The sequence below is a fragment of the Platalea leucorodia genome (genome assembly GCF_965183815.1).
Source record: "Platalea leucorodia genome assembly, chromosome: 25".
Classification (NCBI taxonomy): domain Eukaryota; kingdom Metazoa; phylum Chordata; class Aves; order Pelecaniformes; family Threskiornithidae; genus Platalea; species Platalea leucorodia.
Window position 1 is genome coordinate 735,222 of NC_138847.1, and position 13,316 is coordinate 748,537.

At 61.6% G+C, this 13,316-nt stretch overlaps 1 protein-coding gene across 1 annotated transcript; it reads right to left on the reverse strand.

Annotated features, from left to right (window-relative positions):
* Positions 1–3,010: 3,010 nt before the first annotated feature.
* On the reverse strand, positions 3,011–11,406 carry LOC309600794 (scavenger receptor cysteine-rich domain-containing protein SCART1-like; the record flags this gene model as incomplete). Its single annotated transcript, XM_082333381.1, has 4 exons — positions 3,011–3,102; positions 6,804–7,118; positions 7,205–7,531; positions 11,403–11,406. 4 exons carry the CDS (start codon positions 11,404–11,406, stop codon positions 3,011–3,013), a joined length of 738 nt encoding a protein of 245 aa, XP_082189507.1.
* Between the last annotated feature and the right edge of the window lie 1,910 nt (positions 11,407–13,316).

Here is a 13,316-nt window from a genome sequence, read left to right on the forward strand (position 1 = left end):
AAGTGCAAGGTCCTGCACCTGGGTCGGGGCAATCCCCGGTATCAATACAGGCTGGGGGATGAAGGGATTGAGTGCAGCCCTGCCGAGAAGGACTTGGGGGTACTGGTGGATGAAAAGCTGGACATGAGCCTGCAATGTGCTCTCGCAGCGCAGAAAGCCAAGCGTCTCCTGGGCTGCATCAAAAGAAGCGTGGCCAGCAGGTTGAGGGAGGTGATTCTGCCCCTCTACTCCTCTCTGGTGAGACCCCACTTGGAGCACTGCCTCCAGCTCTGGGGTCCTCAGCACAGGAAGGTCACAGACCTGTTGGAGAGGGTCCAGAGGAGGCCACAAAAATGATTAGAGGGCTGGAAGACCTCTGCTATGAGGAAATGCTGAGAGAGCTGGGGTTGTTCAGCCAGGAGAAGAGAAGGCTCTTCAACAAGAGACCTTCTTGCAGCCTTTCAGTATTCAAGGAGGCCTCCAAGAAAGATGGAGATAGTCTTTTTAGCAGGGCCTGTAGCGATAGGACAAGGGGTAATGGCTTTAAACTAAAGGAGGGTAGATTTAGACTGAAAACAAGGAAAAACTTTTTCGTGATGAGGGTGGTGAAACACTGGAACGGGTTGCCCAGAGAGGTGGTAGATGCCCCATCCTGGAAACATTCAAGGCCAGGCTGGATGGGAGGCCTTCCAGGGGGAAGGAGATAAGGTCTTCCACCAGCCCCACGCTTCTTCCACCTCGAGCCTTTGCAGCTGCCCATGCCTGGCCTGCCCACTTACCTTTGCCACTGTCACGTTCGTACAAGGCCCAGACACATCTTGGCACAGCCAGTGCGAGCTGGCCTCCACCAAACCTGGAGCCCACGGGGCCTTGGAGGCAGGGAGGGGCCAGGTCCCCTCTGCCGGAGGCTGGGCACAGCTTTTCCCTGGGAACCTCCCTGAGGAGCCTCCTCCTGTGTGTCAGCCTGGGGCCTGGCACTGCTGCCACAGGGACAAGGGCTGGGGGCGCAAGGCAGGGCTGAAGTAGCTCAGCTGGGAGAGCGTTAGACTGAACATCTAAAGGTCCCTGGTTCAACCCCGGGCTTCAGCAATCATTTCCTCCCTTACACTTTTCCAGATATCGCTTTCCTTCTTCCAGCCTGCCCCAGCCCTGCTTGCTCCTTCACCTCTTGCCAGAGCACCATCGCGGCTCTGTAGCTGTAGATCTGTGGCTTAGAAGGAGCCTTCCTCCAGCACCAACAGTCCCCAGCCCCTCCCTGGGCAGGACTCGCCCTTCAGTGCTCCTCTGGGGTGGTCTCCAGCTGTCCCTCCTTCCCTGCTCCACAGGGATCGAGATCTCTCCTCTGCGGGGTCTCTGCAAAGACCCTGTCTCTCTCCTCTTTGTCATTCTCAGTGGTGCACAGACTGGTCCCATCCTCACACCTCCACCTGGACCCCATTTCCCAGACCAGAGGCCACCATCCCCGCAGTCCCAGGGAGATGCACTCCCTGGAGCTGAGGCCTGAATGGCAGCATCCTCCCTCCAGAGCTCTGTCCCAGTAAGACCTCTGATGTGCCCAGGACAGCTGACAAAGCCGTGCTGAGGATCATCCGCTGTAGTGCATGGGCACCAGTGTTGTTCAGTCACACGCTGACCTGAGCAGTTTCTTGGACCCCCTTGCACCCCTGCTGCAATGACTGATGAAACACCTATGTGCTCCTCTCTGGGCATCAGCAGAGAGATACACAGCACAGGGGGATCCCTCTGGGGCCCCACATCAACAGCCCTCTGCATCAGCTCCTCCCTGCTGCAAGGGCACAGGTCGGGACAGAAATGCCAGCACTGGCTCCCCTGGGGTCTAGCATGGTCACCAACTCTCACACTGTGTCTTCACAACAGCCCCAGATCAACCACTCAATGTCAGTTTTACTCTCCAGATTTACCTTCCTCTGCATGTCCTGGCATTGCACACGCTTCTGTGTTCTCCATCCCCTCAGCACCTATGGACCCAGGGCCCATAGCACAAGTGTCTCAACTGTCCCCACTTTCCTCACCCAAAACTCCTCACCCACCACTGTCCAGCCCAGCTGCAGCCCCTCACAGCCCTCAGTCCCTGCCCAGAGGAAGAAAGACCTGCTCATGAGCTCCAACAAGCTGCTGCAGTGCCCTCTTGCAACTTCTTGCAGCTGCAGAATCCTGCTCACCCATCAGGAACACAGTGACAACTGCAACCCAGGCCATCCCCCTCTGCTTCCAGTCTCAGCCTCTCCCCAGTCAACCAGTCAGGCCAAGTAATGGCACATACTGGACTGTAGTCCCACAGCAACGTGCACGTCCTGGCCCCCTGCAGATCTGCTGCCTCATAGCCAGCTCCCCGGCAATGCATCTCCAAAGAAGTTTGGCTTTTTTGGTGACTGAGCAAAAGTGAGAGGGAGAGACCCTGTCCAAGCAACGATACTGTCTTGTGAGCTTTGAGCATGAGCCTGAAAATGCTTGGCTTCAGGGACAGTGCCTGCAGGACTCTCACTGCTCCAAAAGAGTCCTTCTAGGTTGTTGCTGAGCAAGAATAGGAGAGTCACTGATAAGGATGGGCCCTGGGGCCACGTGTGCAAAGCAGACTGGATGAGCAGCCCATCCCCTTAACTCCTCCACTCAACCACTCCAGATGTTCGCGGTGACTGCGGTCTGGTTTTCATTCCCCCAAACCCTCTCTGCCAGGCAGGGGCTCACTGGGGAACAAATCTATGGCACTGGGCAACACAATTGCCCCAGCTGTAGCACCACGAGGACACCACCCCTGCGTGTGGCCAAACCGTCGGCCTTTCAGTTAACAGCTGACCATGCTCACCCACCCTGCCACAGAGACCCTTAGCCCCAGGGAGACGGAAGTTTGCCCTTCCCCCCACCTCCAGGGATGCTGGGGGGCAGAGGGGCGCAGGGGGAGGCCCAGTGCCTGGATGAGGGGCTGTGAGCTTTCTGCTCCTGTGTCCCCGCCGTTGTCATACCTGCTGGGGCTGGCTGGGGTGTCCAGGGCACCGCGGGCACCATAGGGCTAACTTCTGTGAGACCACAGCCCAGGGATCACCCAACACAGCAGCTCTGTCTTCGCCTCTCTGTGTGGGACCAGCGTGGCCCAGGTAGGGCCTGAGGGAAAGAGAAACTGGGGAACCCTGAGGTGAAGAGATGGGCACTCATGGGACCTTGGAGAGAGACATTTTGGCTGGAAACTGTGGCTGGCAGGATGGAAATGTCTCTGTCAGCAGGAATATTCCCCAGGACCATGGGCTCTCGTAGCCCCAAAATCTGACCCCAAGACTGCTGTCTTTCCTTGATACATGCCCCTTCCCCACCACCATGTCTTTGTGCTCCACTCCTCCCGATCAGCCTCAGGGAGACACCCCGACATCGGGCCAGGCAAGCACCAGCTGTGGCTCAAACCCCTAAAGACTTTTAATAAGAACAAATATGGAGGCACGATGCAAAAACAGGGGAATACAAAGAGAGGAAATGCCCGTCTGTTTCTGCTGCCCGTGGTAAAGGGAGATGGTTCCCTGGTGCTCACGGCTCTCCCAGCTGCACAGACCTCTCCTCCCTCCTGGCTGCACCCAGCTGCATGGCAGGGACGGGCTCTCCTGGCGCGGGGCTCGGGGACTGTTGTGCACTGAGCTCCACTGGCACAGCCTGTGTGTCCTCAGGGGGATGTGCCAGAGACACCTCTTCAGCATCGTCATAGCCTGTGCTCTCTGGGGACAGGGACCAGGCATCTCCCTCGGCTCCAGGGGCCCCAGCACGTCTCTGGGAGCACAGCTTTGCCCCTGCAAGCAGCAAGGCAGCCATTGCACGTTCGCCCCATGGGGTGACCCTCCTGCTCTGTACATCACCTTCCTCCCTTCTCCTCACCAGTCCAGAGATGTTCAACTCCCTCTCCCACCCCTGGAACCCCAAGGAAAATTCCTGGTGCATTTTCCCCCATCCCAGGAGGTTGAAATCTCAGTACAGCAACGATTCATCTGGCACCAGGGATGGCAGCCCAGGAACCAGCAGCGCTCTCTTTCCCTCTCACCTCCAGGTGCATCCCTGGGTCCTGCTGCCTCCTCTCGTGCCCTGGCCATTTCCCAGCCTCCCTGCCCAGGGGCAGCATCATCCCCAGGCTCAGAAACCTCCCTGGCATCATCATAGCCATCCGCTGGGTCACCTCCGGGCAGGACAGGGATGTCTGAAAGGAGAGGGGAGCTGGTGCCAGGGAGAAGATACATTTGCAGAGCAGAGGATGGGAGGATGCGCAGGGACGTGGGGCTCAGACACCAGTGTTGGCAGCACTACAGGAGACACCCCCCATGTCCTCCCCAGCTCCGACGGTGACCCTCAGTGACACCGCTGTTCTTCACATGTCTGCAGGGAGGAGAGATCCACTCCTTCCTGCACCCTATTACCTGCTGCTGATCCCGGACCATCCTGCTCCTTGCTGTCCCCGGGGTAGGGCTGCAGCTTGGTCAGGGACCCCTCTGAAGAGGAGCCTGGAGAGAGGCGCAGTGGCTGTTAGGGGAGTGCACTCTGCTGACCAGGCCTGTGGTCAGTGCTGCTGGGGACGAGGGACCCCCAGAGGCAGGGCTGAGTGGGGAGAAGGGCTCAGGTCTCAGGACTCACCCTGCTCCCCTGGGACAAACCCTGTCTCAAAGGGGCTGCCAGAGCTGCCCCAGGACAGCCCCTTCCCTCCCCCCTCAGGTGTCCCATAGGGGTGCAGGGACAGGCAGAGAGGGGCTGTCCCCAGCTGGGACGGGAAGAACTGGTGGGGAGGAAGCTCCTCTCTTGGGCCCAGGACCTGGCTGCTCTCCCCACAGCCCCCACAGCCCCAGCACTGCAGGGACCATGGGCCAGGGGACTGCAGGGGGTCAGCCATGGGTGGGGATGAGGGGGAAGACCCTGGCAGATGTGCCCCCCGGGAGGAACCCACACCCACCTGAGCCACTGAACCTCGCCTGCTTCTCCCACACCGGGCTGTAACCGATCTCCTCATACACGGCCTCAGGGAAGGGCTCCCAAGCTCTCCCAGAGCCTGTGGACAGCAGCAGGGCTGGCCCAGGGACAGGCAGAGACAGGATGGGATCCCGCTCTGCTCCCCCAGCTTTGGGTCCCCTGGGCCAGCAGACGGCTATCGCCACAGTACAGTTCCGCTCCTCTAGTCCGGCTCTGCCATTTCTGTCCTCAACCCATCCCTACCTCCCCCCATGTCTGGACCCTCTCTAGCCCTTGCTGCTGGTGGCCCATGGTCAGGCAGTCAAGGAGGCGATGCATGGGAATGAAGGCAGCACACACCCTTATCCCCCCAGCTCTGCCTGTGCCACTCACTCACACCTCACTGCACCCCTGGCCTTGCCAGGAGGCATCTTTCCCCACGACCCACCTTCGCGCCCAGACCTGGCGCTTTGCACTTGCCCGGCCAGGAGGGCCAGGACAAGGCAGAGAAGGGCCCCCAGGACGATGCAGATGATGACGGGCAATGAGACTCTCCCGCTAGCAGTCGGACGGCCCCGGCTGGGATCTGCATGGCAGGAGCACAAAAAGGGCAGCACCAGGCCTGGGAGAGGTAGGGGCTGGGACACCCCAGTCCTGACCCCCATTACACCAGGGACAGATGACCCCAGGAGTGAGTCATGAGGAAGCTCCCACCCTGATGGGGAAATGACAGCCCTCCCCAATGCCCCTGCCCCACTGCTTTCCCAGTGCCTCCCACTGGGAGTTTCACATCCCAGCAAGGAGCCCCTTCCCTCCCGCCATGGGTCACAGCTGGCCCTGAGAAGACCCGGCGCTGGCGGGGACCCGCTCAGGGGGTTGGTGCTGCTGTCCTGGGTGTAGCTGCAGAAGAGGAGAAGGAGAGCTGGGCTGAGAGGGTGGGTGTGCAGGTACCAGGGAGCCTCCACTCTCACACGCCGTGTGTGCGTGCGTGTGTGCATGTATCCCTGACACATCCCACCCAAATTGCCCCTCCTGCAAAACTGGTCAGGGTGGCCAGGACAGAGCCCAGGGCCCTGCTCTAGGTATTGGGCAGGATGGCGCAGGCAGCCCAGGAGATGCCCCTGTAAAAGCCCATGTAGGCCCTGTCTCTGCGCTTGACTGTGCCCAGCAGGGAGCAGGAGCTGGGGGGATGCTGGTGCCCGGAGAGCTCCGAATTACCATTGCAGGTGATGTGGGTCTCGTCTCGCAGGTCATCACACGACTGTGGGTCCCAGGGAGCAGAAGGACACTGCCAGAAGGAGCTGTTTCTCTCCCCACACTCCACGCGATCCAGCCAGGTGAGACCAGACACCCTACCATAGGGCAGGCATATTTCCAGGGTCCCTTCATCCCCACAGCCCAGCTCCTTGCATGCCAGCGACACCGTTTTGGGAGTCATTGAGTTGGAGCAAACGGTCCCCCATTTGCCATTGTAGAACACCTGCAGGCGCCCGGAGCAGTTGGTGCTGTTGTGCAGCCTCAGGGCCATGAAATCTGGGAGGAAAGAGCCCAGAGGGGAACAGGCTGGTCTGGGGCTATGGGAGCAGAGAAGCCTCTTCACCCCCCAGGCCCTCAGCCAGGCAGAGGCACGGCCAGCAAGTCACCCTTTTGCCAGGGGCAGAGAGAAGTCCCTGACGGACAGACACCCATGCCCTCCGCGCTAACCCTTGGGGACAGCTCAGCTTACAAGGGGCCCCCAGTGGGACCGAGGGGGTTTGTGCATGGGTGTCCCCAGGACAGGCTCAGGCAGGGGCTCAGAGGCAGCCAGGGACAGCCTCGGCTGTTGTCGGCTCTCCCCTTGTCCCGGTCTCCCCAGGCACTGGGCTCCCACCACAGCTCCCAGCACAGACCTGAGCAGACGACTCCTGCGTCCTCATTGTGCCCGCAGTCGTGCTGCCCCCAGGACCCTGCCGGGCAGTCCCAGAGAGCAGCTTCGGCCCCGGAGCAGTTCACGCTGTCCAGCCATATCTGACCGGAGCCTTCCCCAAACCGGGCGGAGCCAACCGCCTCCACCGCCCCTCCGCAGCCCAGCTGGTGGCAAACGACGGCGGCATCAGACAGGTCCCATTGGTCATCGCAGACAGTCCCCCAGCTGCCCTGGTGGTAGATCTCCACTCTGCCAGCACAGCGCCCGGGCCCGTTCACCAGCCGGACCTGCCGGCTCCCTGCAGCAGGAAGAAACCCCAGCTGCCATCAGGGGCCGGCTGCCCACCCAGCCCCGAGCCTGGGGGGCCTGTGCAGTGCCACTCACCCCAGCAAACGACCCCCACGTCCTCTGCAATCCCTGCTGCCAGCGCGCTCACGGGCAGGGAGGTGTTGCAGAGGGTCAGGTTGGCCTCGTGCCCTGCGCACCGGACCCCTCGCAGCCCCACGGGACCCGTCCCTCTCTGAGGCTTCGGGGGGTTGTAGGCTCTCTCTGCCTCTCCGCACCGCAGCTGCCGGCACACCACGCTGGCCTCCTGCATGTCCCACTGGTCATCCAGGACTCGGCCCCACGTCCCGCGCTGCAAGATCTCCACTCGCCCGTCGCACCGGCTCCCTCCACCCACCAGCCGCAGGGCTGTGGAGCTGCCTGGGCCTGGGGAGAGCAGCCATGCCCCAGCCCTCAGCAGCACCAGACAGCCCACAAACCTGCAGCACCTCTCCAGGCTCTCCAACCCTCACAACCCCCTGCAGCTCACCCGCCTGCCCGCAGCCCTCTGCAGTCAGCTTCAGGAGCAGCTTTCCACAGGCTTGCTTCCCCAGTCCCTGAGCCTTCCTGAGCAAGACCCTCTCTTTGCTCTTGGTGGGGCAGAGCCACCCAACACATCCCTGCTGAGGCAGATGGGGCAGCTCCCGCAGGAGGGAGCAGCAGCCGGCGGTGGCCTGGGGACAGGCAGCCCCAGGACAAGCCTTGCCCCACCTCAGCGCTGGCCTTGGCACTGCTGAGCCATGGGGCAGAGCACACACGCCTCTGCCCCTCTGCATCCCTGGGGATCTGGGCCTGGGAGCCTGTGTCCCTGGCAGGGAGCAGAGCAAGGGGGGCCTTTCCGATCCAACAGGACAAGTTTGGGCCTGATCCCCAGGGTGGGGCAGAGATTCCTGGTGAATCTAGGGTTTCTTTTCTTTCAACAGAAATTCACCCTGCTGCTGCCATGGGGTCCTCTGCTTTGGGTGGCCATGCAACACCCAAGGGACAAATGGAGTTAACACAGTGTTGTCCCAGCACTCACCTGAGCAAATGACAGCAGCATCGTTCTCGTGGGAGCACGGTGAGGCCCCCAGAGCGCTCACTGGGCACTGTCCCAGGTGGGCTTCAGTCCCGTCACAGTGGAATGAGTCTCTCCAGACAGGTCCCGTGCCTCTCCCAAAATGCCCTCCTCTGGGAATGGACTCAGCAAACCCGCAGTCGAGGTGACGACAGAGAACGTGGGCGTCCAAGAGATCCCAGCGGGAGGCACAGAGGGTGCCCCAGGTCCCCAGCACCTGCACCTCCACCCTCCCCTCACACGCCGTGCTGCCATTCACCAGCCTGAACCCTGTGTCATCGGGAACAGAGAAAAATGAGAGAGGGTAGACTTGTGCTTTTGCTTCCACTGGAGATGGAGGAGCAGCCAAATGGAGGAGAGCCTGCCTTTCTCCTCCTTCTGCATGATTTTAAGGCTGGAGGCAACCACATCACCCTTTCTGTCCTCACACCCAGCACAGCATGGCACTGTCCCGGCCCTGCTCCCCTTGGCCCCAGCACACCCCCAGATATGGAACACCCCACCCTCCGTCCTTACGGGTACAGGTGACACCAGCGGCGTTCGTGTGGGTGCAGGGCTGGTCTCTGCGGGATCCCCTGGGGCAGAACATGAGGAAGGATTCATTCCCCACACACTGCAGCTCTCTGTCCCACATGGCACCAACACCTTCTCCAAAGTGAGCTGCCCTGGGCACAGACAGGGCTGTGCCACACTGCAACTCCCCGCAGACCACGTCGGCAGCTTTGGGACCAAAGTCTGAGTCACAGACAGTTTTCCACTGGTCCTCGTCACGGATCTCCACGCGTCCTGAGCAAGGGCTCTCCCCTCCGACCAGCCGGACAAATCCTGGAGCAATCAAAGTCCCCAGAGAGTTCCCAGAGCCCTCTGGCTGTTACATGCCCACGTCCCACCTGGGCTGCAAGGTGGCCACAGGCACAGAGCCCCACGGCCCTCCCAGCAGCTCCTAGGGGCTGCTGATGGCACAAACACACCAGGGACACCCTGCCGCTCCTCAGCCATCAGCACAGCACTTGTGGCCTTGCTTCTTCCCCAAACCCCCAGCCGTAGGCACTGCTCGGACCAACTGCTGCCATTTTGGAGACCCTGGGCTTCCTGGCAGCACTGCGAGCACTTGGGGCCCAGGGAGACTGGCCAAGGCACTGTTGGCTGCTGCAGCCTGATCTGCCCACTGAGCTCAGGGCCTGGCTGAGGAACCCCTGGAATTCCCAGTAACACACCCTTCTCTCAGGGCGGTCTCAGGCTGTTGGGGCACTGCTGTTAGATGGGCCATTTCACGGCGTACAGCTATGGCACAGCTCTATGTACAGTCAGTGTCTGTGCCAGCCCCCACTCTGGCACCTGCCCAGGGAGGGGGTCCTCAGCCAGGGCCAGAGTGCACTGCCAGGCACGCACATCCCCATCAACGGCCAGGCAGAGGGCAGGAGAGCGGGCAGAGGGGCAGCCCTGGGCTGACACGAGCTCCCGGTGCAAGGACAGGCACCGAGGACAGTGCAAGTGCTGGCAAAGCCCCTGTGGCACAGGGCAGCCGGGGCTGGGGCAGGCAGGAGAGGCTGGGCAGCGGGTCACCACTGACAGCACGGGGCCATGTCCACGTGGGCTGGCTCTCATGGGGTGACCCTGGGAGAGGAATGGGGTGCCATGTGCCCCCCTGCTCCTCTGCTCAAGGCCAGCGCTTTCCCCCTCTGAGCAGCCCCTTTGCTTAGGCCGAGGGACTCATGCCTGCCAGGAGGCACAACCCAAAAGTCCCTGACCACTCTGTGCCCTTCCCCGGGGCTGTGGGTGGCCACATGAGCCACTCTCGGTGCCTCTGGCATGGGGGGACCTGGCCCCTGGCAATGCCAGACAGGTCCTGGCTGAATGGGAGGAGAAAGATGGGCACCAACGGACACCAAGGGGCAGGGAGGGGGTTTCACCTTAGCCCCAGGCACCAATGGAGGGTGGGCTGAGCCCCCTCAGGGACCAGGAAGGGTGTGCGCACCCAGGGTGGGCTCTCACAGGGCTTTCCTCAGGCACTGGCAAATGCAGCAACATATGTCCCAGCTCAGCAGTGCAACCGCCCACACTGGGCCCTGATCTGGTGTCTGCTCATTTCTTCCTGAGGGCACAGCCAGTTCCCTCCCTCATCCTGGCCACAAATGTAGGGAACAAGAATGGCCCCTTACCTGAACACGTCACTCCAGCATCCCAACTGTGATAACAGTTGTTTTGACCCCATCCACTGTGTGTGCAGTCAGACAGGGCAGACTCAGAGCCATGACAGCCAACTTCAGACATCCAAATGTGGCCAGATCCTTGCCCAAAGTGTGCGTAGTCATGAGCTTTGACAGCAGACCCACAGCCCAGCTGCTTGCAAACCACTGCAGCATCGTTCATGTCCCAGGAGATATCACACACGGTCCCCCACTGGCCCTGGTGTTTCACCTCCACTCTCCCAGCACAGCGCCCACCACCAGCCTCCAGCCTCACCTCCGCAGCCCCTTCAAACACCAAAACACGGGACCGGTCAGGAGAGGGCCGAGCCCCAGGCTGCAGCTCTGGGAGTCGAGTCACAGCACCAGGCTGGGAGCCCTCTCCTCCCTGAGCTGTCCCTGGGGAAGTGTGGGGGTCCCTCCTCTCCCCACGGGCTGTGCAGGCTGGGGGGGCCAACTCCAGCCCTGCTGGGTCATTCGCTGCCCCACAGCCCTTGGCACCTCCTCCCACTCCAACAGCCCCCTGCCCATGCCCACCCACACACCGTGCCCCCAGGCCCTGCACAGGGCACCGTCTCCTCCCCAGCCAAGCACACCCTGGAAAGCCCCATGCCCCCAGGCCCGCAGCTTCCCCTGCCCACCACCTGCCCTGCCACCACCCAAACCCACACCACCCCCAGGGCTTTCCATGTCCTCAGGGAGCACCGAGATGATCCCACGGATCCCCCCAACCCATATCGTCTCCTTGCCCCAGGCATCAGCCCGACTCTTGTGCTTGACCGAGGCCCCCAGGAAGGAAACTTCTCTGCCACCCGTGGGTGCAAACAGCCCGGGCCCCTTCTCTCTGTGGGGCACAAACTGCCTTCCTGGGGTCGGGGTTCCCCTGCACCCTGGGGCAGTGAGCAGCACACAAAACCTCCAGGGCACCCTGGAGATTGGTTGTGTCCTGGGGATGGCTCAGTGCTGCCATCACCACCTGGGCCACTGCCAGCCCAGGTCCAAAAAGGGTTACCCATGATAGGGCTGTCTATAAATGCAGGCAGGCATGGGCTGCCTTAAACACAGAGAGGCACAGGGAAAGGCACAAGGTCCATGGACCTGAGCACCTTCTGACCCTTGTCTCAGCGGAGCCTGGAAAGAAACCCTATTCCTAAAGGGATCCCGATGACCCGCTGGTACCCACTGGCCCTGGGCTGTGAGACAAGGGAACCGGCACTTACCCCTGCACAGCTGCACCCAGAGCAGCAGCCACAGCACCCGGGGGGACAGGAGTGCCTCCATCCCCATCCTGAGCCTCCTGCCCTGCTGGCACAGCCCTGCTGTGCCCCACTCCCTGCCACGGCTCCTGGGGACTCACGGGGACAACGACGATGGGAGGGTAATATATCTCTGCAGATGCCGACCCAGCTGCAGGAGGAGCCAATCAAAGCAGCAGCAGCACCTTTTGAGACGTTGTCGGGAGCTATCTCCCCTCCGACACAGCCCAGCCCTCCAATGAACTTCTCCAGCGCCGTTCATGACCATATATGAGGGACATATGTGTCCTGCTGCGGGTGTCATGGTCGCTACGTAAGGGAATCATCATGGGAGAAGCTGAGTGTGGAGGGGAAATGAGTCCGTCACCCCTTGCACCCTGCTGTGGGGACTGGGAGCACTGAGCATCTTCTACGCTGGGCTCATCCAAGAACCCAAGGTGTGAGTGTCCAGCCACCACTGAGCTGTGGAACCACGGAGCTGGGACTGCACCGGGGTCTGTGTCAGGATGGGAAGGAAACAGCCCCTGCCCCTGCTACAGACCCCACTGTGCTGGGAGCAGCAGCTGGGCAAGGGCCTTGGGCAGGGGAAGAGCTCCATCCCAGGAGGGCTGGCTCGCCCGTCCCTCCCTGCACAGCCCCACCCTGGGTCCCTCGCAGGAGCCCGAGCTGGGCCGTGGCCTTGCCCTGGCAGCAGACCTGCAGCCCAGAGGCTCAGTCAGGCCCCTGACTCTCAGCCTGTCCCCGAGGGGCCGTTCTTCCCCACAGGCGCATCGGGAGCTGGAGCCTGCAGGTGCACAAACCACAGCCCCCGTGGCCTCGCAGCGCTCGCCGGGCTCCCCGCGCAGCGCAGCGCCCGGGCAGGAAGTCTGTGGTTTCCTCCTGGCACCGTGCCCAGGCACATCCCTGCGGTGCCCCCGAGCCACCCCCACCCCGACTGCTCCAGCCAGGGCTGCAGGGGCTGCTCCTTCGGCCTCGCAGACACGGGGCCGGGCAGCTCCCGGCCCCCGGCATGCCCCGCTGATGCACACGGCCGCTCTGCACCGAGCCCCACGGCCACGCGGTGCCATCGGTGACGGGACCTCAGGCCCTACTCCTGCCACAGCTGTGTACTTCTGAGTTATAGTGACGGTGACCTCACACCCTCCTACAGCCACCACTGGGTGCTCAGCAGTTATAGTGACGGTGACCTCACACCCTCCTACAGCCACCACTGGGTGCTCAGCAGTTATAGTGACGGTGACCTCACACCCTCCTACAGCCACCACTGGGTGCTCAGCAGTTAGAGTGACGGTGACCTCACACCCTCCTACAGCCACCACTGGGTGCTCAGCAGTTATAGTGACGGTGACCTCACACCCTCCTGCTGCCATCGCTGTCTGCTCAAGAGTTACACTGTCACACGGGGGTGGGTGCTGTGCACGGGCTTCTGCTAATGATGGTTCTTCCAAAAAGCCATGTTTGGGTGGGGTCCAAATATTATTTTGATGACATCAGAAGCACCACACAAGCCCTATGCCTGCTCTTGGCCTATAGGCTGATCCAATAATCATGAAATCACAAGCTCGTACACAAGCCATGTGCATGCTCCCGGCCTATCCATCACTCAGCCACAGGTGATGTCATAACATCTAAACCTGCCACGTGCCTGCTTCTGGCCTATCAGGTATTTG